This window comes from Dendrobates tinctorius, unplaced genomic scaffold, assembly GCF_039654945.1.
Source record: "Dendrobates tinctorius isolate UK_male_01 unplaced genomic scaffold, ASM3965494v1 ptg000312l, whole genome shotgun sequence".
Taxonomy (NCBI): domain Eukaryota; kingdom Metazoa; phylum Chordata; class Amphibia; order Anura; family Dendrobatidae; genus Dendrobates; species Dendrobates tinctorius.
This window is the reverse complement of record NW_027361979.1, coordinates 2046928-2073682: the sequence shown is the minus strand read 5'-3', so window position 1 is coordinate 2073682 and position 26755 is coordinate 2046928. Positions and strand designations below refer to the sequence as shown.

Below are 26755 nucleotides of genomic sequence, written 5' to 3'. Positions count from 1 at the left end.
AGACACCACAAGCGTGCATCATCAACCCTCCTCTCCCGGGACTACCAGACACCACAAGCGTGCATCATCAACCCTCCTCTCCCGGGACTACCAGACACCACAAGAGTGCATCATCAACCCTCCTCTCCCGGGACTACCAGACACCACAAGCGTGCATCATCAACCCTCCTCTCCCGGGACTACCAGACACCACAAGCGTGCATCATCAACCCTCCTCTCCCGGGACTACCAGACACCACAAGCGTGCATCATCAACCCTCCTCTCCCGGGACTACCAGACACCACAAGCGTGCATCATCAACCCTCCTCTCCCGGGACTACCAGACACCACAAGCGTGCATCATCAACCCTCCTCTCCCGGGACTACCAGACACCACAAGCGTGCATCATCAACCCTCCTCTCCCGGGACTACCAGACACCACAAGCGTGCATCATCAACCCTCCTCTCCTGGGACTACCAGACACCACAAGCGTGCACTAACTCCCCCGGTACCCAGCCAGACCCCGGGAGCGTGCATTAACACCCCCCCTGGAGACCCAACCAGACCGCTCAGATGTGCATTAACCCCCCCAGGACCCAACCAGACCCCACAAGCGTGTATTAACCCCCCCAACCCAGACAGACCCCACAAGCGTGTATTAACCCCCCCAACCCAGACAGACCCCACGAGCCAGTCTTAACCCCCCTAGGAGCCCAAGCAGACCCCACAAGTGTGCATTAACCCCCACCCCCTGACAAAACAGACCCTGCAAGCGTGCATTAACCCCCCAGGGAGCCCAAAGCAGACCTCACATGCATGCATTAGTACCCCCCGAAGTACAACCAGACCCCACAAGCGTGCATTAACCCCCACCCACCTGCCCCAACCAGACCCCACAAGCGTGCAGTAACCCCCACCCCCCTGCCCCAACCAGACCCCACAAGCGTGCATTAACCCCCCACCCCCAACCAGACCCCACAAGCATGCATTAACCCCCCCGGACCCCACCAGACCCATAAGCATGCATTAGCCCCCACCCCCCTGCCCCAAACAGACCCCACAAGCATGCATTAACCCCCCCGGACCCCACCAGACCCATAAGCGTGCATTAGCCCCCACCCCCCTGCCCCAAACAGACACCACAAGCATGCATTAGAACCCCCCGAAGTACAACCAGACCCCACAAGAGTGCATTATACCCCAAGCCCCCTGCCCCAAACAGACCCCACAAGCATGCATTAACCCCCCGGACCCCAAATAGACCCTGCAAGCATGCATTAACCCCCCAGGAGCCCAAGCAGACCCCACAAACAAACATGAACCCCTCCAGACCCTAAACAGACCCCGAAAGCGTGCATTAACCACCCCGGACCCAACCAGACCACACCAGCGTGCACTAATCCCCCCTCCGGGAGCCCAACAGCTCCCAGATAAGCACCCAAATCCCACCAGTTAGCCCCAAGTATCAGCCCCCATCATCTAAGAAGACACCAACCTGTTACTTACTAAACCCTCCTGCCTGTCACTGACCTCACTTCACACTGCTCACAGACGCCGGCACCAGAGAGACAGCTGAGACAGTGTGTAATGGAGGCTTCTCTCCCTGCACCAGACGGCAGAGACACGTAATGGCGTCTTCTCTTCCTGCCTTTGCTGTCAGAACACGCCCCCCCATATGACACGCCCCCAGAACTGACATCACACCTGGAAGGAGCCCATACAGTCTAGCATTTACCCAATCGGAAGTGTGACTGACCTCGCGCTTTTCTGACAGGAACCAGCCAATCAACAGCGCCCGCCTTGTCGCTGTGGTCAGTGTGCTAGGTACAGGTACCGCGCAGTCGCTCCGCAGTCCGCAGGCGGTTTTGTCTCCGTGAGGTAAGTTTAGGTGTAATATGAGGGGCCTCGTGTGTATAACGCCGGTGTCTAGTACCGGGGCCGGTCCACTGTCAGTGGCTGGAAAAGCCTCACAATGCAGTGATCGGGGCATCACAGGTGGGAATGGTGCAGGAGGGCCGACAGAAAGCTTCAGGGTCCACACATTACTGTATGTACCACTGCTTCCTCCACCTCTATGGGAGAAGCGACCTCCGCCCCGGGCGTCCACCTCTGTGGGAGAAGGGACCTCCGCCCCGTCCACCTCTGTGGGAGAAGGGACCTCCGCCCCGTCCACCTCTGTGGGAGAAGGGACCTTCGCCCCGTCCACCTCTGTGGGAGAAGGGACCTTCTTCCCATAGAGGTGGACGGAGCGGAGGTCACTTCTCCCACAGAGGTGAATGGAGTGGAGGTCATGTGTCACTCCTATAGAGGTGAATGGAATGGAGGTCACACGTTGCTTTTTCCATAGAGTTGAATGGAGCGGAGGACGTTCCTCCTATAGAGGTGTACGGAGCAGAGGTCCCTTTTCCCATAGAGGTAAATAGGTAAATGGAGCAGAGGTCGTGCGTCGCTCCCCTGGGTGTGAATGGAGCGGAGGTTGTTCCTCCCATAGAGGTGAATGGAGCGGAGGTTGTTCCTCCCATAGAGGTGAATGGAACGGAGGTTGCGCGTCACTTCTCCCATACAGTAGACTTGGATGGGACTAACTTCTGGAGAAGACCCTGGGGGAGGTTTTCCTGCTGCCCCTTATTTTGGTTGCAGTCTGTTCAGACCTGCAGTTTGGCCCCTGTTCGGTCTCTATCTGGTTGCAGTGAATGATCTGCAGTAGCTTTTACTGTCTTTGTTTTCTGATGCCTCTTATATTCTTATTTATTGGTTTTACATTTTCCTTTTTTTCTTTTTCCTATAGCCTTTTCACGTGTAAAGATGTCGTCGTTTTCTGACCTGAAGGATGAGCTGAGGTGCCCCATCTGCCTTTGTATGTACACGGAGCCGGTGACCCTAAGGTGTGGACACAACTTCTGCAACTTGTGTATTCGCCACACCCTGGACAGCCAAGCGTCATCCGGGATCCACTACTGCCCCTGTTGTAGGAAAAGGTTTACGATGAGACCTTGTCCTCACCCGAACATCACCCTGTGTAACATAGTGAAGCGTCTTCAGTCCTTCTCACCGAAGACATCCATAGTCGGCATCTCCTGCACCTATTGTATTACTGCACCAGTGTCCGCTGTAATGTACTGCCTCTTGTGTGAGGCCTCGCTGTGTAATGATCACATCGCCGTCCACAACAAGTCTCCTGAACATGTGCTGGTTGCTCCCACATTGTTTTCCCAGACTGGAAAATGCATTATCCATAGTAAACTCCTGGATTATTTCAGTCCTGAAGATGTAAATAATCAGACTCAGGAACACGCTGGGCCCAGTCAGAGCACGAACCGGAAAGAACTGCTGGAGAAGCTGACCTTAAAGAGAGAGATTATCGCAAATTGCACTGGGAACCATCTGCTCCACAGACGAAAGATGCAGACCTTAGCAGACAACTACGCTTTCGCTACGAAGGCTTTGTTTGCAAATCTTAAAAGAAACCTCTCTTCCCTGGAGATTCGCATCCTAAATGAGATCCGAAGGCACGAGGAGCAAGTTTCCTTCTCCGTTGACGACTGTATTAAACGACTGGAAGTGAGAGAGAACGAAATATCCAAGCAGATCGCATGCATCCAGGAGATCAGCAATTTTCCGATACCAAAGCCTGAGATTGCTGGCCAAGGTCACATTGAAGCTGAAGGAACCAACAGAGAAAATGTGAACCTAGTAGATGCGTTTCGTGTGGACAATTTCAACCCGGTTCTCATTTCAGAGACTTTATGGAGAGAATTGCATGATATTATGGCCAATATCAATGGCCCCTACAGAGGGAACAGTGCCATAGACATCTTACTGGATGTGGGCACAGCCGGGCGCAACATCACGGTGTCCAAAGACCAGAAAACTGCATCTTGTACCAAGATAAAAAGAAAACTAAGCAAAATTCCACAAACGCAGGTAAATTATCAGGTGCTGAGCACTCAGAGCTTCTCGGGAAGATATTACTGGGAAGTTGAGACTTGTGACAAAGGTTGTTGGAGGATAGGAGTTGTCTATCCCAGTATAGGCAAGAAAAAGCCAACATCTAGGATCGGGGACGATGAGAAATCCTGGTGCTTGTGTTGCTTTCATCACGAATATTCTGCAAGACACGACGGTAGGAAAATCAAACTGTCTCAGAAGGTCTCAACCCTGAGACTAGGCATTTACCTGGACAGCAAGGCTGGGACACTCTCCTTCTTTGAGCTCAGTGATCCCATCGAGAAGCTCTACACTTTCACCACCACTTTCTCTGGACCTGTCCATGCCGTCTTATATCTAGGAGGGAGTGGATGGCTGAAAATTGGATCGCCGACGCGCTCACTTCCACTTTTCGCAGATCAGTTTGGCAACAAAATGTGTGAATAGAATTGGTTTCTTGTGTCCAAGGGGGGACGTCTGCCAATGGACGTTGCTGGAATTTCCAAGTGGAGACCTCCTACGTTCTCGAAAGATATGTTCAGTAATGCTGTTGGAAAACCACAAATAGGGGGATTCAGTTGGATCTTTCTGACTTGTTTTATGTTGTGAACTATATATAAGAAGACCCCCGTCCTAGAAGACAAGTTGCCGTACGAGTCTCTGCACTTAATTCATGTTTCTGGTTAAAGTTATTGTTCTGTTTAAGCTGTAGTAACAAGAAAGGAGATGTCTGATGGATGGACAGTGCACACAGCTGCTCTTTATGTGCCTTGTCCAGGCTGTACGTGGGTGCCACGTTCTCAAGACCTGATACTCATACCATTGGTAGGATTCACATCTATTATACTTTGTCACATTCTTAGAGTTGCCACAGTTGGGAGCAACCCTATAGGCCAATAATTAGCACAGAAAGTTGGACTCGTTAGAATCATTATAGCTGTTACCTTTAGGCAATGAGAGGTTAATGCCTAAGAATCCCGTTATTACAGAGGCTGATGTAAATGGAAATGTTGTACTGTGGATTGTAGTAATAAATTGTGTTGGGTTTAAGGCTGATGTCTGTCTTGTCATTTTGTTTTATGCTTTGTTCTGAGGGTCCCTATCTGACGGCCTGTGTTGCTTGGTGGTCTCGTATCGATTTTGCACTATGTACTGCCAAGTAGTTCTGATGAGGTGGAAACCGTATGGTTCATCTGTCCTAGGCGCAGACTAAGGGCTCAAACTCACTGGCGACAAATACGGTCAAGTGCGATCCATTAAAAAAACGGATTGCACTCGGACCAATGTTATTCAATTGGTGACAACTCATCTGCGAGTTTTTTTCTCAGCTGAAATCGGACTGAGACGCATGCTGCGTATTGCTGAGTATCTCGGACGAGACTCGCCAATGCAAGTCAATGGGTGCGAGTTAAAAAAAATCGCACAGCACTCACACTATTCAAGTGCTGTCTGATTTTTACGCACCGTGGTCCTTTGAAAACCCGGCAAATCATGTCTGGCTACTGTAAAATCACACTGACAGCTCACAAAACAATAGATATATACACACAGAAAACATATATACATATAGTGCTGTGCAAATTAATTGGGACAAAGCATTTTTTTAAGTAAAATCATAAGTTGGTTACCAGTCAGTGATTCAAACCATTTTTAACTACTTTGAACAGGCACTCACACCTGTTCAAAGCAGTTAAATCTGGTTTGAATCACTGACTGGTAACCAACTTACGATTTTACTTAAAAAAATGCTTTGTCCCAATTAATTTGCACAGCACTGTACATACATGTCAGTGACAAAAACAATTAGTATAGTGTTGGTGCAAAATTATGGACTTTATATTCAATTAATAAATGATTATTTCAAGGAACAAAATGGCGTGGGTACCCCTATAATTTATAGCCAGCAACACTATACTATTTGTATTTGTCACTGACGTGTGTGTGTGTAGCATAGGCAGGAGAGCTGGTACTGGACATAGCGACAAAGCGTCAGACTCAGATCAGACAGTTAGCTCGACTGGACATGGGTCTCATGACCGCAACAAATGTGGGAGGTTGCCATGGATAGAAAAGGGTCTGGGGACACAGTTGGACTGTGACTTAAGGGCCAAGGCTCAAGGCCGACATAAGGACCGCTGTAATGGACTACGTCTCGGGAGCTGACGCTCAACGACGGCTGAAAGGGCCCTCTTGACTGGTAGGGCAAGGTGACATGGGTGCCCAGTCTCGAGGCCCCTGGTTTGTGACGTGTTCAATCCCACAAGTTTGAACAGGTGGGGGGGTATGTGATGCAGTGACCCCTGTGACAGCTAGGGGGCACTGTATGGGCTTCCCAGGACATGCATGCCGGCGTTTCCTTTGTTGTGATGGGGAAATGGTGAGCGGCAGGGTTGTAAATGGCCGATATGTATCACAAGGGTGGGTGCCCTGTGACGGAAGCTAGAACGTGCTTTGATCAGATCTGCTGATTGTTACTGTTTTATAATGGGAGGCTTCCAGGTGACTTGGAGAGATGGGTGGATCCAGTCACCTACACACCCACCCAGGGGCGTGTGTCTGAACACCCAAGTAAAGCCTGTATGTGTGTGTGTAAAAGGACCTGCAATGAGGTCATGACCATGTGATCCATACCTCACCTGTGGGTGTGGTTACGGACCATATAATGTGATCAGGGTGGGTCACATGGGAGAGAGTGTGTGTACCTGAATGGTTCAGGCTGCAAGGTCCTGTAACACCTGTGTGTTGGGAGATCCTGGGAGTAGGATTGGATCCCTGAAGAGCACATGGTGGTAGGCTTTGGACCTGTTGAGGCCGGTGTTTTGGGAGACCCTTGGGAGTAGGATCAGATCCCTGAATAGCACCCGGTGAAGCCTGTGTGTTGGACGGTCCTGTGGGGGACAGACGTCCTGAACAGCACTCGGAGAGGCCATGTGTGAGCAGAGTCGATGACGGCCCTGCATTGGGGAAACTACCGTTCCTTCTGCGGATCTGGACTGTCAGGAGTGCCCTGGTCACAAGGACGGTGATCACAGGAAGGCATCTTCCCAAGGAGAGAGGACTGACAAGGAGTCAGCATGTGGAGCAGGAGCTCCTGTAAGGTAACTCCATAGACTGTTGGTGCCTGTGATGTTCCATGGATGTTACTGAACTGTACGGCGTGCAGTCACCCACGGTAACTGGACAGTGAGAAGTCCAGCGTATTTAGAGACTGCGAGTTAAAGCTGTATGTTGTGATGGACTATGTGTAAGCCGGTGATGTGCAACCTGGCTTACTGTGTGGTTTATGCTGTGTAAAATAAACCGAAATAGACTGTTTTATGTGCAAAACTGTGCCTGTCTACATTAATCCCGTGCCAAGCGAGTGTCCCCCAACGCACTTAGTGAGCGCTATCTTACTCTCTCTCTCTCTCTATAATGTGTGTGTAACGATAATGTAAAGTATCATGCATTTTTCACTATTTCCAGAATCTTCCATTCACATACTGAACTCTGTTTGACCCCCCCTGTTCTTTTCCCTTTTGCCTGTCACAGATGCGGACCTGTTTCTCGTTAGCTCTGTAATACGACCCTTCAGCTCTCTCTCTTTCTCACTCCTTCCTGCTCCTTCCCCCTCCCGAAGTTAGTTAATTAGCCAGGAGAGAATTTCCTTTGTTTGTAACATGTGCTCTGCGACTAAAATGGATATGTCATCATCCAAGGTGGATCTGACAGTTTAAATGCGCAAAGTGAACTTTTTTCCCTTTGGCTTGGTGCCAAAGTGGGTTGATTGCCCTCGGTGGCCATTAGAATTATTACACATGGTGTTGTTCATTCTAAGTTGCCCCGGTGGTGGTGAGAGGTAGTGCACTTTAGTTTCTTTGGTTTAATGTGCACTTAATTACAAATCAGGTGTTAGGCTCTATAAAAGGGAGCCAGGTGTGTCCAATCACTGTTGGTGATATTGTGTGTTAGTCATTCACAAGGAAGCCTGGGTGAATGAAGGAGCTGAACATGAGTCCTGCGCAGCCCAGCCAGAGGGGACGAGTGGCAGCTAGGTGGTCTGCAAGAAGGGCTGGCATGGCGTGGTGGAGTCACAGTTTATGGTGTTGGCAGGAAGTGCTTGCATGGCTTCGTGGAGTGACGACTATGGAGAGAGTTGCACTCAGCATGCGAGACTTGGTTGCTGAGAGCTGGACTCAAGCATGCTTTACTTTTTGGGCAGGAGCTGAACTCATCTTTGGGACTCTGTTACTGTACTTCTGCAATTGGTGGTGGACTCTGCTCCAAGGCTGCACTATGGTGAAGGATCCAGTTATGGTGATGGATCCGGGTGAAGATGCACACAGGTGGTGGGCTCTGTTGCTAGGGTTTTTAGGTTCCTGTTGCGTGCCCGGTGCGGAGCCGGCATAGGGAACGTTAGGAGTGCAGGGACACTGGCTCAGGAGAGCTCAGGAGGCCTCCACTTCCCTATTCCCTATCGCAAGGCTCACCATTGTTAATGTTTCCCAGGTTTCCCTTATTGTTTAAATTTGCCTTACTGGAGGCGGGGTTTCCAGACTTGTATATACGTGTAATGTCTAAATTCGCCAGTTGGAGGCGGTGTATCCAGCTGCACGTGTTTATTATTTAAATTCGCCCCACTGGAGGTGGTGTATCCAGGGTCACTTGCGTCACTTGGGTTCGCCTTGCGGTAGTCGCTGCGTCCAGACACACGTGACCGTGACAGGATATAGTTAGAATCTAATCATTCGATATAACTCGACACCAGATTGATAGAAATATGAACATTACATATATGGGACGTGCGCCGACAAGGCTTAGTGGCCCATGTTTTTCACAGTTCCAGCAACAACAGAACCAGAGAAATGGATTTCTCCTGAACAGAATTGAATAGACTGCCAGTGTTTGGTGTCATTAGAAAGCTAATTTCAATATAAGCTGAATGATGGTTCTGCCAATATTCTGCTAGGTCCTCAAGCCCAGTTATGATCATTATAAGTTTTCTGAACAGAATGGGAACTCTGAAAGCAGGGGGAGGGCGTTCTAAAACCGGCCCCTTTAGTGATGTCACAAGCCCAGACGTATAAGTCCGCAACTAAGCCCCCCCGTTAGTTGCTGCCTAGACGCTGTTGTCTCAAGACCCCCACATGCATTTGGATGTGTCGCCCATTCCCCAGCCTTGTTCTGCCTAAGATTATCTAAGCAATGTGTGAGTTTATTTCTGCTTTTAAATCCCTTTTTTTAGTATTTGCTTTGTACATCATTTAATTGTCTCATTTGTAAAATCTTTTTATACCTTCTGTAAACACTGCCTACCTTTTTTGGAGTAAATATAAAATTTATTAGTCTCGTATCTTCTTGCTCTATGACGAATTCACGTGCCTAAAAGTTGATTACGCTACGATTTTGGGTTGGCTTCGTACCCCTCTATTAATTTTAAATATTAATAGAGAAATCGGAAGCTGGTGGCAGTGAAGTGTGTTCTGGGCTGGTGGGTACCGCTGGCAGTGACGGAAGGGGTTTTATAAACTGATTTGTCTGGCTGCGGCTAGGACTAGTTATAATTCCCTGGCTGCAGCAGGCCTAATAGCCATTGCACAACCAGTAGCCCTTTTGGCGACTAATTATCCAAGGTGCAGTTCCCTGACTGACCTGAGGGTAAGGGGGGCACCGGAGAGCTGCAAGTTCCAAAGTGAAGCTGAAAAGTGGGATATACATAAATCCCAGAAGCTTGTAACATTGTGGCAGCAGTGGGATAACTAAAATAAGCCCCTGCGGTAAATTGTTAGGGCAAGACTAGCTTGCTGTTTTCATCACATTGTTGGCAGTGGTGGGATAACTAAGATAAGTCCCCTGCACATGTGATAGCCGTGTGCTGGCCAAAGGTCACACCCTGACAATACATATATATATATATATACTGTATATAATATTAATATTGCACAGAAAGAAGAAAAGCCTGCAAATAATTTGTCGGCTTCTGTAAAATGAATGCAGGAGGCGACAGTATAGAAGACATGGTTTACATACCGTAAACCATTGCAGAACAGTTCGATTTATATATGTCATTGTCTAGTACTGTTAGTAGTATGTGTGTGTAAAATTTGGGAACTGTAGGTATTTAATAAAAGAATGTATTCACAGGAAAAACTGGCATGGGCTCCCGCTCAATTTTCTGTGCCAAAGAGGGAAAGCCAGTGACTGAGGGCAGATATTAATAGCCTAGAGAAGGACCATGGTTATTGCCCCCCCACCTGACTAAAAACATCTGCCCCCAGCCACCCCAGAAAAGGCACAGCCTGTAGAGGGTGGCATGTGGGGTAATAAGAGGTTAATGTCACCTTTGTATTGTAAGGTGACATTAAGCCAGCTTAGTAATGGAGAAGAGTCAATAAGACACCTATCCATTACTAATCCTGAAGATTTTAAAGGGTTAAATAAACACACACGCAGAATAAAGTATTTTAATGAAATAAAAGACTACACAGTTTTCCCATCTTTATTCTTCTGCTAATCCAAACGATGCCCACGATCTCCTGTAAAAAATAAAAAAACAACAATATACATTTCCTGTGCGGCATACAATCAAGTCCCACGGCGTACATCCATATCTGGGGGTTAAATAGTTTACAACAGGGAGTAGTGCTAATGCGACCGCCCCGGCTGTAAATCACTGTGGAATTAATGAGAAACTGCCTGCTTCTCACAGCCTGACTCGAGGTAAATTCTATTTAACCACCAGATATGGATTTACGCCATGGGACTGACTACGCCGGACAGGTATGATATAATGTTGGTTTTTTTTTCATTTTTTCAAGAGATCGAGGGATTCGGGGAATTAGCAGAGGTTGTAAGTATGGTTTAAGTAAGAACAATAAAGAACTCTGTGTGTTTATTTCAAATAAAGAATTTTTTAATAGGTGTCTGTGTTTTATTTACTATTTGATCTATTTGGGGTTTAGTGATATCTAATTGACGCATCTTCATTACTAACTTCGGGGCTTAACGTCACAAAGGTGACATCAACACCCCAACTATTACCCAATATGCTGCCGCTACAGGGCAGTGGGAAGAGCAAGGCTATGTGCCAGAATTGGCGCAACTTCCAGATGCGTATATGGATTGAATGCACATGTCACATGGATGTCCCGTGGAAAAATCGCACAGAAATCGCATTACACTCGCATAGCACTCGTCCGTTTTTTCTTTGCTCGCAAATGGGTATGAGCCTTAACGCCCAGATTGGCTACGTTTCTCCTGACTTGAACTCGACAGCCTCAAGTATCCCTGGTCAGTAGTAAATTGTGTCCTTCAGAAGAGGAGCTCAATCATTAGACATCCGGTCTGCCTGCAAATATCAAATGTGGAGGACAAAAAGCATACAGCCATATAAAGCCCAGTAATCCTGCTGCAGAAAATTTTTACGTTTTTCACCCTCTCCGTTCATCCCTTTTCTGTCTCGCTTCCTTACAGCCAGGACGGAGAGGTCTGCTGCAGAATCAAGTGTTCGTCCATGCTTAATCAGCTGCAAGAACCAAATTTATCTGGATTACTCCTTACAAGACAGATTCTCCGCTGTAAACCGCTAGCGGGGATATTAAAGTGTGGAGCAATTAGAGGGAAAACCTGCAGAGAATTCCTCTCCCCGATCTTGGACAAATACAGAGAACCTGCAATCTCGTGGCAGTCGGATAGTGCTAGGAAGGCAAAAAACATGAATATAATATGAGGGTGTGTAATAATGAGGGTTACATATCCCTAGTCCCTGGAATGGGACGTGATCGACAGGTGGAAACTTACTGTGACACCATCAGAACCCACATAATGCAGAGACATGAAAAAATGTTGATGAGCAGCCAACGCTAACCCCAACATTTTTTGGTTAGATTGTGAACACGACACTTTTCCTAATGATACCTGTTGGCCTTTTGTGCATTTGTGAAAAAACACCACTTTTTCACATATATTGTTAAGTCGCTTTTCTTTTGTCTTGTATCCATTTGATGTTTTCTTCGGCCCAATTCTTCAAAATAGACCACATGGTTCATGAATTTTGTACAAAATAAAAAAAATGGGGATTCGTCATTTTCGGAGCTTGTTGTTAGACTGACAATATTCAAATGTACTCGCCTTCTTCAGGTGTAAGGGAACAGTATAGGCCAGGGGGAATAATGTGAACAGATAGTATGAGGACAGTAAGGGGATGGAAAAGTGAGGCGACAGTACAGGGATTGAATAGTGTGAGGAGACAATGTGGAAATGGAAAAGTGTGAGGGGACAATGTGGAGATAGAAAAGTGTGAGGGGACTGTATGGGGATTGAATAGAGTGAGAGGACAGTAAGGGGATTGAACAGTGCGGGGACAATGGAGATGAAAAAGTGAGAGGACAGTGTGTGTGTGGAAAAATGTGAGGGGGCAGCCTAGGAGGGGACAGGATGGGGGGAAAAGTGTGAGGTCACAGTATGGATTTGAAAAAATGTAATGAGATGTTTTTTTGGAAATGCATGAGGGGGAATAGTCTGAGAACAGTATGGGAGTAAATGGTGTAAGGGGGGAATAGTGTGAGGGGGTCAGTATGAGGGAAGTGTTCGGTGGATGGGGAGAAATGTGTGAGGGGCATTAGTATGAGGAGCCTGGGAGACAGTGTGAGGGAGAAAAGTTTCAGAGGACACAATGTAGAGACTGGATAATGTGAGGACACAGTATGGAGGGGAGATTTGTGAAGGGGAACGCCATACTGAATTTTTGCCCTGGGTGCAGGAACACCTAGATTTTGCACAGGGTATGTGTGTGTCTGGTACTTTTGAGCAAATAGTATATGGCAATGCTAGAGCGCTCAGCATGGATCTCTGCAACAATGTGAACCGAACCTTCAGTTCACCACAAATTTAACTCTGAGACAAACGGAGAGCGAGGTCTGCACGTCTGGACACTGAGCTCCCATCACTTTTACATCACTTTTGTGTTCTGCATACAAGTATGGAAAAGAGATTCTCCCTCCACCCTCTGAACTCAGTTTCTCTCAGTAAATAGGGGTACATCTAAATCCTTGATAAAGACGTAACCCCCTGACAGAGCAAGGGGGATACATCTGTATAAGCGATAACCGTCCCCACTGATGGCTCTTACCGAACATTAAGAAAAGGAAATGCTTTAATGGAATAGATTTCGAGGACACTTCGGCTGAGGACACGCGACTCCACGGATATATATATTACTCTTAATACTGGTTTTTATTTTTCACAAGGTGCAGAAACCTTTCAGTGCAACAAAAAAATAGACTAGTGTCTGAAGTGTGAGCATCCATGTAAGAATTAACCAGAAGAGGATTCTAACTCTGCAACAACAGTGCCACCCCGGCATGCATTAACCCCCCCAGACCCCAAACAGACCTGTAAGCATCCATTAACCCCTACACCCCTACCCAAACAGACCCCACAAGCATGCATTAACCCCCCAGACCCCAAATAGACCCTGCAAGCATGCATTAACCCCCCTGGGAGCCCAAGAGACCCCACAAGCAAGCATTAACCCCTCCGAATCCTAAAAAAACCTGCATTACCCCCCCCAGACCCAATCAGGCCCCACCAGCGTACATTAATTCCCACTTCCCTCCGGGAGCCCAACAGCTCCCAGCTAAGCACCCAAATCCCACTAGTTAGCCCCAAGTATCAGCCCCCATCAACCAAACATCTAAGACACCAACCTGTTACTTACTAAACCCTCCTGCCTATCACTGACCTCACCCCACACTGCTCACTGACCCAGGCACCAGAGAGACAGCCGAGACACGTGTAACGGAGGCTTCTCTCCCTGCACCAGATGGCAGAGACAATGGCATCTTCTCTTCCTGCCTTTGCTGTCAGAACACGCCCCCTCCGTATGACACGCCCCCAGAACTGACATCACACCTGGAAGGAGCCCATACAGTCTAGCATCTACCGTTTTGTCTCCGTGAGGTAAGTTTAGGTGTAATATGAGGGGCCTCGTGTGTATAACGCCGGTGTCTAGTAGCGGGGCCGGTCCAGTGTCAGTGGCTGGTGTGTTGTGGCTCCTGTAGTGAGGAAAAGCCTCACAATTAGTGATGGGTAAAATGCGTTTTTTTGGTGAGCCGGCTCTTTTGGATCGGCACACCAAAAAGAGCCGGCTCTTTTGGCTCCGAAAACGGCTCTTCATTTCCTATTACCTTTGGCTTTAAATTTGAAGCCAAATTCTGGTATGTGTTAACCCATGATTGTATACCTTTTAGTAAAAATCTACACATGTGCCAATTTATGACATAAAACAGAATAGTTTCCAGAATAACCAGATTTTATATTTGCTGTAAAAACTTTAACAAACACAAAATGAACATGCAAAATAGCAACAAGATCCTAATTATCAGTGCCACATTTTAAAGCTACCTTCACACTTCGCAAGTTCGCTGTGGGCTGTCTGCTGCAAACAGTCTGCAGCAAAACTGCAGTGTCACATGTCGCATCTGCATCCAGGCAGATTTAGATAAGGAATTTGTGCCGTTGTGGGTCGGGCGGTGACAGCACGGAGCTGTGCGATCGGTCCCCGGAGGCCAATCACGGAGTTCTGTGCGCATGTCATGCGTGCGCACAGAACTGCCTGTCGCATCTCCGGCCCCGCCCCCTGAGGCAGGGGCATAAGAGAAAATGCAGCGCTGGAGCCGGGAAAGGTAAGAATTGAGCCTACCCCTTTAAACCTGATAATTTCCAAAATAACAGCGTGTGTGTTAACTTAAAAACAATCACAAGAGGGCAAGGAATGCTTGTCACAGATTGGAGGGGGGCGGGGCTGTGAGTCAGTGCTATGTGAGGCAGCAGGAGGAGCATGCATTCTTTCTCAGTCTCCTGGATAAGATCAGAGTGACTACTGCCGGGAGGGGCGGGGCAAGAGGGGACTGACTGTGGAACGTGAACTGGCAAAGAGCCGTTTAAATTTCAATTGGCTCCCTGCCAGGAGCCGGCTCATATGATTCACTATAAAGAGCCGGCTCTTAGAGCCAGCTCCTTCGGGAGCTACCCATCACTACTCACAATGCAGTGAGGGGCATCACAGGTGGGAATGGTGCAGGAGGGCCGACAAAAAGCTTCAGGGTCCACACATTACTGTATGTGCAACTGCTTCCTCCACCTCTATGGGAGAAGCGACCTCCGCCCCGTCCACCTCTGTGGGAGAAGGGACCTCCGCCCCGTCCACCTCTGTGGGAGAAGAGACCTCCGCCCCGTCCACCTCTGTGGGAGAAGGGACCTCCGCCCCGGGCATCCACCTCTGTGGGAGAAGGGACCTCCGCCCCGGGCATCCACCTCTGTGGGAGAAGGGACCTCCGCCCCGGGCATCCACCTCTGTGGGAGAAGGGACCTCCGCCCCGGGCATCCACCTCTGTGGGAGAAGGGACCTCCGCCCCGGGCATCCACCTCTGTGGGAGAAGGGACCTCCGCCCCAGGCATCCACCTCTGTGGGAGAAGGGACCTCCGCCCCGGGCGTCCACCTCTGTGGGAGAAGGGATCTCCGCCCCGGGCGTCCACCTCTGTGGGAGAAGGGACCTCCGCCCCGGGCGTCCACCTCTGTGGGAGAAGGGACCTCCGCCCCGGGCGTCCACCTCTGTGGGAGAAGGGACCTCCGCCCCGGGCGTCCACCTCTGTGGGAGAAGGGACCTCCGCCCCGGGCGTCCACCTCTGTGGAAGAAGGGACCTCCGCCCCGGGCGTCCACATCTGTGGGAGAAGGGACCTCCGCCCCGGGCGTCCACCTCTGTGGGAGAAGGGACCTCCGCCCCGGGCGTCCACCTCTGTGGGAGAAGGGACCTCCGCCCCGGGCGTCCACCTCTGTGGGAGAAGGGACCTCCGCCCCGGGCGTCCACCTCTGTGGGAGAAGGGACCTCTGCCCCGGGCATCCACCTCTGTGGGAGAAGGGACCTCCGCCCCGGGCATCCACCTCTGTGGGAGAAGGGACCTCCGCCCCGGGCATCCACCTCTGTGGGAGAAGGGACCTCCGCCCCGGGCATCCACCTCTGTGGGAGAAGGGACCTCCGCCCCGGGCATCCACCTATGTGGGAGAAGAGACCTCCGCCCTGTCTACCTCTGTGCGAGATGTGACCAACCTTAGAGGTGAATGGAGCGTAAGTCCTTCTTACCATAGAGGTGGACGGAGCGGAGGTCACTTCTCCCATAGAGTTGAATGGAGTGGAGGTCATGTGTCACTCCTATAGAGGTGAATGGAATGGAGGTCACACGTTGCTTCTCCCATAGAGTTGAATGGAGCGGAGGACGTTCCTCCTATAGAGGTGTACGGAGCAGAGGTCCCTTCTCCCGTAGAGGTAAATGGAGCAGAGGTCGTGCGTTGCTCCATTTACCTGGGTGTGAATGGAGCGGAGGTTGTTCCTCCCATAGAGGTGAATGGAACGGAGGTTGCGCGTCACTTCTCCCATACAGTAGACTTGGATGGGACTAACTTCTGGAGAAGACCCTGGGGGAGGTTTTCCTGCTGCCCCTTATTTTGGTTGCAGTCTGTTCAGACCTGCAGTTTGGCCCGTTCGGTTTCTATCCGGTTGCAGTGAATGATCTGCAGTAACTTTTACTGTCTTTGTTTTCTGATGCCTCTTATATTCATATTTATTGGTTTTATATTTTCCTTTTTTTCTTTTTCCTATAGACTTTTCACGTGTAAAGATGTCGTCGTTTTCTGACCTGAAGGATGAGCTGAGGTGCCCCATCTGCCTCGTTATGTACACGGACCCGGTGACCCTAAGGTGTGGACACAACTTCTGCAACTTGTGTATTCGCCACACCCTGGACAGCCAAGCGTCATCCGGGATCCACTACTGCCCCTGTTGTAGGAAAAGGTTTACGATGAGACCTTGTCCTCACCCGAACATCACCCTGTGTAACATAGTGAAGCGTCTTCAGTCCTTCTCACCGAAGACATCCATAGTCGGCATCTCCTGCACCTATTGTATTACTGCACCAGTGTCCGCTGTAATGTACTGCCTCTTGTGTGAGGCCTCGCTGTGTAATGATCACATCGCCGTCCACAACAAGTCTCCTGAACATGTGCTGGTTGCTCCCACATTGTTTTCCCAGACTGGAAAATGCATTATCCATAGTAAACTCCTGGATTATTTCAGTCCTGAAGATGTAAATAATCAGACTCAGGAACACGCCAGGCCCAGCGAGAGCACGAACCTGAAAGAACTGCTGGAGAAGCTGACCTTAAAGAGAGAGATTATCGCAAACTGCACTGGGAACCATCTGCACCACAGACGAAAGATGCAGACCTTAGCAGACAACTACGCTTTCGCTACGAAGGCTTTGTTTGCAAATCTTAAAAGAAACCTCTCTTCCCTGGAGATTCGCATCCTAAATGATATCCGAAGGCACGAGGAGCAAGTTTCCTTCTCCGTTGACGATTGTATTAAGCGACTGGAAGTGAGAAAGAACGAAATATCCAAGCAGATCGCATGCATCCAGGAGATCAGCAATTTTCAGATACCAAAGCCTGAGATTGCTGGCCAAGGTCACATTGAAGCTGAAGGAACCAACAGAGAAAATGTGATCCTAGTAGATGAGTTTCGTGTGGAAAATTTCAACCCGGTCCTCATTTCAGAGACTTTATGGAGAGAATTGCATGATATTATGGCCAATATCAATGGCCCCTACAGAGGGAACAGTGCCATAGACATCTTACTGGATGTGGGCACAGCCGGGCGCAGCATCACGGTGTCCAAAGACCAGAAAACTGCATTTTGTTCCAAGATAAAAAGAAATCTAAGCAAAATTCCACAAACGCGGGTAAATTATCAGGTACTGAGCACTCAGAGCTTCTCGGGAAGATATTACTGGGAAGTTGAGACTTGTGACAAAGGTTGTTGGAGGATAGGAGTTGTCTATCCCAGTATAGGCAAGAAAAAGCCAACGTCTAGGATCGGAGACGATGAGAAATCCTGGTGCTTGTGTTGCTTTCATCACGAGTATTCTGTAAGACACGACGGTAGGAAAATCAAACTGTCTCAGAAGGTCTCAACCCTGAGACTAGGCGTTTACCTGGACAGCAAGGCTGGGACACTCTCCTTCTTTGAGCTCAGTGATCCCATCGAGAAGCTCTACACTTTCACCACCACTTTCTCTGGACCTGTCCATGCCGTCTTATATCTAGGAGGGAGTGGATGGCTGAAAATTGGATCGCCGACGCGCTCACTTCCACTTTTCGCAGATCAGTTTGGCAACAAAATGTGTGAATAGAATTGGTTTCTTGTGTCCAAGGGGGGACATCTGCCAATGGACGTTGCTGGAATTTCCAAGTGGAGACCTCCTACGTTCTCGAAAGATATGTTCAGTAATGCTGTTGGAAAACCACAAATGGGGGGATTCAGTTGGATCTTTCTGACTTGTTTTATGTTGTGAACTATATATAAGAAGACCCCCGTCCTAGAAGACAAGTTGCCGTACGAGTCTCTGCCCTTAATTCATGTTTCTGGTTAAAGTTATTGTTCTGTTTAAGCTGTAGTAACAAGAAAGGAGATGTCTGATGGATGGACAGTGCACACGGCTGCTCTTTATGTGCCTTGTCCAGGCTGTACGTGGGTGCCACGTTCTCAAGACCTGATACTCATACCATTGGTAGGATTCACATCTATTATACTTTGTCACATTCTTAGAGTTGCCACAGTTGGGAGCAACCCTATAGGCCAATAATTAGCACAGAAAGTTGGACTCGTTAGGATCATTATAGCTGTTACCTTTAGGCAATGAGAGGTTAATGCCTAAGAATCCCGTTATTACAGAGGCTGATGTAAATGGAAATGTTGTACTGTGGATTGTAGTAATAAATAGTGTTGGGTTTAAGGCTGATATCTGTCTTGTCATTTTGTTTTATGCTTTGTTCTGAGGGTCCCTATCTGACGGCCTGTGTTGTTTGGTGGTCTCGTATCGATTTTGCATTATGTACCTCCAAGTAGTTCTGATGAGGTGGAAACCATATGGTTCATCTGTCCTAGGCGCAGACTAAGGGCTCATACTCACTGGTGACAAATACGGTCGAGTGCGATCCATTAAAAAAACGGATTGCACTAGGACGAATGTTATTCAATTGGTGACAACTCATCTGCTAGTTTTTTTCTCAGCTGAAATCGGACTGAGACGCAAGCTGCGTATTGCTGAGTATCTCGTACGAGACTCGCCAATGCAAGTCAATGGGTGCGAGTTAAAAAAAATCGCACAGCACTTGCACTATGCAAGTGCTGTCCGATTTTTACGCACCGTGGTCCTTTGAAAACCCGGCAAATCATGTCTGGCTACTGTAAAATCACACTGACAGCTCACAAAACAATAGATACCGTATATACTCGAGTATAAGTCGACCCGAGTATAAGTCGACCCCCCTTAATTTTGCCACAAAAAACTGGGAGAACTTATTGACTCGAGTATAAGTCTAGGGTGGGAAATGCTCCATAGATTATTCCCCCATATGGTGTCCTCAGAAGAAGCTCCATAGATTATTCCCCCATATGCTGCCCCCATAAGAAGCTCCATAGATTGTTCCCTCATATGCTGCCCCCATAAGAAGCTCCATAGATTTTTCCCTCATATGCTGCCCCCATAAGAAGCTCCATAGATTTTTCCCCCATATGCTGACCCCATAAGAAGCTCCATAGATTGTTCCCCCATATGCTGCCCCCATGCTGCTGCTGCATGTAAAAATAAAAAAAATGACATACTCACCTCTCCGACGCTGGGTGTCAGGTTCTCACCTGTCCTGCGTCCATGGCTGCTCACCGCTATCTGCCACGTCATCAGTCAGTGACGTTCAGACTGCAGGGGGCGCGGCGCGCACTAACCACGTCACCGCACCCGTGGCTGTCTGAAGTCACTGACCGATGACAGACAGCAGCAAGCAGCCATGGACGGTGAGTATCGCTATACTTACCCGTCCTGACGCTGTGTCTTGAGCCCCCAGCTTCTCCGCGCTCTCTCTTCCTGCCTTCAGCGGTCATGTGGTACCGCTCATTAAAACTCATGAATATGCGCATATTCATGAGTTTTAATGAGCGGGACCACGTGACCGCTGAAGGCAGGAAGAGAGCACGGGGAGAAGCTGGGGGCTCAAGACACACCCGTCCTGACGCTAAGTATGACCTGACACATCCGCCCCCTCCGACCCCCTTTGTATATGACTCGAATATAAGACGAGAGGGGGACTTTCAGCCCAATTTTTTGGGCTGAAAATCTCGACTTATATTCGAGTATATACACATAGAAAACATATATACATATAGTGCTGTGCAAATTAATTGGGACAAAGCATTTTTTTAAGTAAAATCGTAACTTGCTTACCAGTCAGTGATTCAAACCGGGCACTCACACCTGTTTAAAGCAGTTATATCTGGTTTGAATCACTGACTGGTAACCAACTTACGATTTCACTTAAAAAATGCTTTGTCCCAATTAATTTGCACAGCACTGTACATACATGTCAGTGACAAAAACAATTAGTATAGTGTTGGTGCAAAATTATGGACTTTATATTCAATTAATAAATGATAATTTCAAGGAACAAAATGGCGTGGGTACCCCTATAATTTATAGCCAGCAACACTATACTATTTGTATTTGTCACTGACGTGTGTGTGTAGCATAGGCAGGAGAGCCGGTACTGGACATAGCGACAAAGGGTCAGACTCAGATCAGCCAGTTAGCTCGACTGGACATGGGTCTCATGACCGCAACAAATGTGGGAGGTTGCCATGGAGAGAAAAGGGTCTGGGGACACAGTTGGACTGTGACTTAAGGGCCAAGGCTCAAGGCCGACATAAGGACCGCTGTAATGGACTACGTCTCGGGAGCTGACGCTCAACGACGACTGAAAGGGCCCTCTTGACTGGTAGGGCAAGGTGACATGGGTGCCCAGTCTCAAGACCCCTGGTTTGTGACGTGTTCAATCCCACAAGTTTGAACAGGTGGGGGGGTATGTGATGCAGTGACCCCTGTGACAGCTAGGGGGCACTGTATGGGCTTCCCAGGACATGCATGCCGGCGTTTCCTTTGTTGTGATGGGGAAATGGTGAGCGGCAGGGTTGTAAATGGCCGATATGTATCACAAGGTGGGGTGCCCTGTGACGGAAGCCTGAACGTGCTTTGATCAGCAGATCTTCTGCTGATGGTTACTGTTTTATAATGGGAGGCTTCCAGGTGACTTGGAGAGATGGGTGGATCCAGTCACCTACACACCCACCCAGGGGCGTGTGTCTGAACACCCAAGTAAAGCCTGTATGTGTGTGTAAAAGGACCTGCAATGAGGTCATGACTATGTGATCCATACCTCACCTGTGGGTGTGATTACGGACCATATAATGTGATCATGGTGGGTCACATGGGAGAGAGTGTGTGTACCTGAATTGTTCAGGCTTCAAGGTCCTGTAACACCTGTGTGTTGGGAGATCCTGGGAGTAGGATTGGATCCCTGAAGAGCACATGGTGGTAGGCTTTGGACCTGTTGAGGCCGGTGTTTTGGGAGATCCTTGGGAGTAGGATCAGATCCCTGAATAGCACCCGGTGAAGCCTGTGTGTTGGACGGTCCTGGGGGGGACAGAAGTCCTGAACAGCACCCGGAGAGGCCATGTGTGAGCAGAGTCGATGACGGCCCTGCATTGGGGAAACTACCATTCCTTCTGCGGATCTGGACTTTCAGGAGTGCCCTGGTCACAAGGACGGTGATCCCAGGAAGGCAGCTTCCCAAGGAGAGAGGACTGACAAGGAGTCAGCATGTGGAGCAGGAGCTCCTGTAAGGTAACTCCATAGACTGTTGGTGCCTGTGATGTTCCATGGATGTTACTGAACTGTACGGCGTGCGGTCACCCACGGTAACTGGACAGTGAGAAGTCCAGCGTATTTAGAGACTGCGAGTTAAAAGTGTATGTTGTGAAGTACTATGGACTATGTGTAAGCCGGTGATGTGCAACCTGGCTTACTGTGTGGTTTATGCTGTGTAAAATAAACCGAAATAGACTGTTTTATGTGCAAAACCGTGCCTGTCTACATTAATCCCGTGCCAAGCGAGTGTCCCCAACGCACTTAGTGAGCGCTATCTTTCTCTCTCTCTCTCCCTATAATGTGTGTGTAACGATAATGTAAAGTATCATGCATTTTTCACTATTTCCAGAATCTTCCATTCACATACTGAACTCTGTTTGACCCCCCTGTTCTTTTCCTTTTGCCTGTCACAGCTGCGGACCTGTTTCTCGTTAGCTCTGTAATACGACCCTTCAGCTCTCTCTCTTTCTCATTCCTTCCTGATCCTTCCCCCTCCCGAAGTTAGGTTAATTAGCCAGGAGAGAATTTCCTTTGTTTGTAACATGTGCTCTGCGACTGAAATGGATATGTCATGATCCAAGGTGGATCTGACAGTTTAAATGCACAAAGTGAACTTTTTTTCCTTTGGCTTGGTGCCAAAGTGGGTTGATTGCCCTCGGTGGCCATTAGAATTATTACGCGTGGTGTCATTCATTCTAAGTTGCCCCATTGGTGGTGAGCGGTAGTGCACTTTAGTTTCTTTGGTTTAATGTGCACTTAATTACAAATCAGGTGTTAGGCTCTATAAAAGGGAGCCAGGTGTGTCCAATCACTGTTGGTGATATTGTGTGTTAGTCATTCACAAGGAAGCCTGGGTGAATGAAGGAGCTGAACATGAGTCCTGCTCAGCCCAGCCAGAGGGGACGAGTGGCAGCTAGGTGGTCTGCAAGAAGGGCTGGCATGGCGTGGTGGAGTCACAGTTTATGGTGTTGGCAGGAAGTGCTTGCATGGCTTTGTGGAGTGACGACTATGGAGAGAGTTGCACTCAGCATGCAGGACTTGGTTGCTGAGAGCTGGACTCAAGCATGCTTGACTTTTTGGGCAGGAGCTGAACTCATCTTTGGGACTCTGTTACTGGACTTCTGCAATTGGTGGTGGACTCTGCTCCAAGGCTGCACTATGGTGAAGGATCCAGTTATGGTGATTGATCCGGGTGGAGGAGAAGATGCACACAGGTGCTGGGCTCTGTTGCTAGGAGCGTATGCAACAGAGCAAAGCTAAGTGGTGTTTCCCCTGTTTTGTCATCTTTCCTCATGTGTGTTTTAGTGCAGTGGTGGGATTAGTTTCCGCACCGACCAATTCCCTAGTGAGGGTTTAGGTCAGGACGAACTAGGGTTTTTAGGTTCCTGTTGCGCGCCCGGTGCGGAGCCGGCATAGGGAACGTTAGGAGTGCAGGGACACTGGCTCAGGGGAGCTCAGGAGGTCTCCACTTCCCTATTCCCTATCGCAAGGCCCACCATTGTTAATATTTCCCAGGTTTCCCTTATTGTTTAAATTTGCCTTACTGGAGGCGGGGTTTCCAGACTTGTATATACGTGTAATGTCTAAATTCGCCAGTTGGAGGCGGTGTATCCAGCTGCACGTGTTTATTATTTAAATTCGCCCCACTGGAGGCGGTGTATCCAGGGTCACTTGCGTCACATGGATTCGCCTTGCGGTAGTCGCTGCGTCCAGACACACACGTGACCGTGACAGGATATAGTTAGAATCTAATCATTCGATATAACTCGACACCAGATTATGATAGAAATATGAACATTACATATATGGGACGTGCACCGACAAGGCTTAGTGGCCCATGTTTTTCACAGTTCCAGCAACAACAGAACCAGAGAAATGGATTTCTCCTGAACAGAATTGAATAGACAGCCAGTGTTTGGTGTCATTAGAAAGCTAATTTCAATATAAGCTAAATGATGGTTCTGCCGATATTCTGCTAGGTCCTCAAGCCCAGTTATGATCGTTATAAGTTTTCTGAACAGAATGGGAACTCTGAAAGCAGGGGGAGGGCGTTCTAAAACCGGCCCCTTTAGTGATGTCACAAGCCCAGATGTATAAGTCCGCAACTAAGCCCCCCCGTTCGTTGCTGCCTAGACGCTGTTGTCTCAAGACCCCCACATGCATTTGGATGTGTCGCACATTCCCCAGCCTAGTTCTGCCTAAGATTATCTAAGCAATGCGTGAGTTTATTTCTGCTTTTAAATCCCTTTTTTTAGTATTCGCTTTGTACATCATTTAATTGTCTCATTTGTAAAATCTTTTTATACCTTCTGTAAACACTGCCTACCTTTTTTGGAGTAAATATAAAATTTAGTAGTCTCGTATCTTCTTGTTCTATGACGAATTCACGTGCCTAAAAGTTGATTACGCTACTATTTTGGGTTGGCTTCGTACCCCTCTATTAATTTTAAATATTAATAGAGAAATCGGAAGCTGGTGGCAGTGAAGTGTGTTCTGGGCTGGTGGGTACCGCTGGCAGTGACGGAAGGGGTTTTCTAAACTGATTTGTCTGGCTGCGGCTAGGACTAGTTATAATTCCCTCGCTGCAGCGGGCCTAATAACCATTGCACAACCAGTAGCCCTTTTGGCGACTAATTATCCAAGGTGCAGTTCCCTGACTGACCTGAGGGTAAGGGGGGCACCGGAGAGCTGCAAGTTCCAAAGTGGAGCTGAAAAGTGGGATATACATAATTCCCAGAAGCTTGTAACATTGTGGCAGCAGTGGGATAACTAAAATAAGCCCCTGCGGTAAATTGTTAGGGCAAGACTAGCTTGCTGTGTTCATCACATTGTTGGCAGTGGTGGGATAACTAAGATAAGCCCCCTGCACATGTGTGCTGGCCAAAGGTCACACCCTTACCGTGACAATACATATATATATATATATATATGTACTGTATATAATATTAATATTGCACAGAAAGAAGAAAAGCCTGTAATTAATTTGTCGGCTTCTGTAAAATGAATGCAGGAGGCGACAGTATAGAAGACATGGTTTACATGCCGTAAACCATTGCAGAACAGTTCGATTTATATATGTCATTGTCTAGTACTGTTAGTAGTATGTGTGTGTAAAATTTGGGAACTGTAGGTATTTAATAAAGAATGTATTCACAGGAAAAACTGGCATGGACTCCCGCTCAATTTTCTGCACCAAAGAGGGAAGGCCAGTTACTGAGGGCAGATATTAATAGCCTAGAGAGGGACCATGGTTATTGCCCCCCCACCTGACTAAAAACATCTGCCCCCAGCCACCCCAGAAAAGGCACAGCCTGTAGAGGGTGGCATGTGGGGTAATAAGAGGTTAATGTCACCTTTGTATTGTAAGGTGACATTAAGCCAGCTTAGTAATGGAGAGGTGTCAATAAGACACCTCTCCATTACTAATCCTGAAGATTTTAAAGGGTTAAATAAACACACACGCAGAATAAAGTATTTTAATGAAATAAAAGACTACACAGTTTTCCCATCTTTATTCTTCTGCTAATCCAAACGATGCCCACGATCTCCTGTAAAAAAATAAAAAAACAACAATATACATTACCTGTGCGGAGTACAATCAAGTCCCACGGCGTACATCCATATCTGGGGGTTAAATAGTTTACAACAGGGAGTAGTGCTAATGCGACCGCCCCGGCTGTAAATCACTGTGGAATGAATGAGAAACTGCCTGCTTCTCACAGCCTGACTCGAGGTAAATTCTATTTAGCCACCACATATGGATTTACGCCATGGGACTGACTACGCCGGACAGGTATGATATAATGTTGTTTTTTGTTTTTCATTTTTTCAAGAGATCGAGGGATTCGGGGAATTAGCAGAGGTTGTAAGTATGGTTTAATTAAGAACAATAAAGAACTCTGTGTGTTTATTTCAAATAAAGAATTTTTTAATAGGTGTCTGTGTTTTATTTACTATTTGACTATTTGGGGTTTAGTGATATCTAATTGACGCATCTTCATTACTAACTTCGGGGCTTGACGTCACAAAGGTGACATCAACACCCCAACTATTAGGCTGAGTTCACACGTGGTATTTTTTTCGCGTTTCCGCGGCGGTTTTAACCGCACGATTTTGCCGCGAAAAATAAGCATCCCATGCATTCCTATGGGATTCTGCAATGCTGTGCTAATGCTGCGGTTTTTACCGCGGCGGAATCGCTTCGCGGTAAAAGCCGCAGCATGCTCATTAATTTGCGGAATCATGGTGATCCCGCACCCATAGGAATGCATTGTTCCGCTTACATCCCGCATGTGGCTGTGCACACCATGCGGAAAGTAAGCAGAACAATTGCGGATGGTACCTACGGTCCGGAGGAGATGAGACTGTCCTCCGGGCTTTGGGTACCATATCCCTGTAAAAAATAGAATTTAAAATAAAAAATATTGTTATTCTCACCTTCCGACATCCCGCGCAGTCTTCCCGCCTCTCTCCACGCTCCCGGTCCCAGTAATCCTTTGCGAAAATGCCCGCGATGGCGTCCGTTCTCGCGGGATCGCGAAGTCTCGCGGTCATTCGCACGACGTCATCGCGAATTACCGCGAGACATCGCGATCCCGCGAGAACGGACGTCATCACGGGCATTTTCGCAAAGGATTACTGGGAACGCCTGCGCGGGACGCTGGAAGGTAAGAATAACACCATTTTTTATTTTTTTTTACATTCTATCTTTTACTACTGATGCTGCATAGGCGGCCTCAGTAGTAAAAAGTTGGTCACACTTGTCAAACACTATGTTTGACGAGTGTGACCAACCTGTCAATCAGTTCTCCAAGCGATGCTACAGATCGCTTGGAGAACGCTAGCATTTTGCAAGCTAATTACGCTTGCAAAATTCTAGTTTTTCCACGGGAAAATCACGGGAATTTAAAATACGATTTTCCCGCGGAACGGAATTCCGGAATTCTCGCAGTAATTTCCGCGAGAGTTCCGGTACGTGTGCACTTAGCCTTACCCAATATGCTGCCGCTACAGGGCAGTGGGAAGAGCAAGGCTATGTGCCAGAATTGGCGC

At 48.1% G+C, this 26755-nt stretch overlaps 2 protein-coding genes across 3 annotated transcripts; both read left to right on the top strand.

Moving 5' to 3' along the window:
* The first annotated feature begins 2787 nt into the window (after nucleotides 1-2787).
* LOC141073693 (E3 ubiquitin/ISG15 ligase TRIM25-like) lies at nucleotides 2788-4959 on the top strand. Its single transcript, XM_073561040.1, has one exon. It carries the CDS (start codon nucleotides 2788-2790, stop codon nucleotides 4354-4356), a length of 1569 nt encoding a protein of 522 aa, XP_073417141.1. The 3' UTR covers nucleotides 4357-4959.
* An 8730-nt stretch (nucleotides 4960-13689) lies between these two features.
* LOC141073692 (E3 ubiquitin/ISG15 ligase TRIM25-like) lies at nucleotides 13690-18745 on the top strand. 2 transcript variants are annotated; one of them, XM_073561038.1, is made up of 2 exons: nucleotides 13690-13848; nucleotides 16551-18745. In XM_073561038.1, the coding sequence occupies exon 2, from the start codon at nucleotides 16568-16570 to the stop codon at nucleotides 18134-18136; it is 1569 nt and encodes a 522-aa protein (XP_073417139.1). In that variant the 5' UTR covers nucleotides 13690-13848; nucleotides 16551-16567; the 3' UTR covers nucleotides 18137-18745. The 2 variants fall into 2 exon arrangements, with proteins under 2 accessions (XP_073417139.1, XP_073417140.1); XM_073561039.1 differs by lacking the exon at nucleotides 13690-13848 and adding an exon at nucleotides 14766-14956.
* Nucleotides 18746-26755: the final 8010 nt, after the last annotated feature.

Bases quoted from the DNA above. Each gene is read 5' to 3' on its own strand.
- LOC141073693 (XM_073561040.1), top strand. From the start codon at position 2,788: ATGTCGTCGTTTTCTGACCTGAAGGATGAGCTGAGGTGCCCCATCTGC.
- LOC141073692 (XM_073561038.1), top strand. From the start codon at position 16,568: ATGTCGTCGTTTTCTGACCTGAAGGATGAGCTGAGGTGCCCCATCTGC.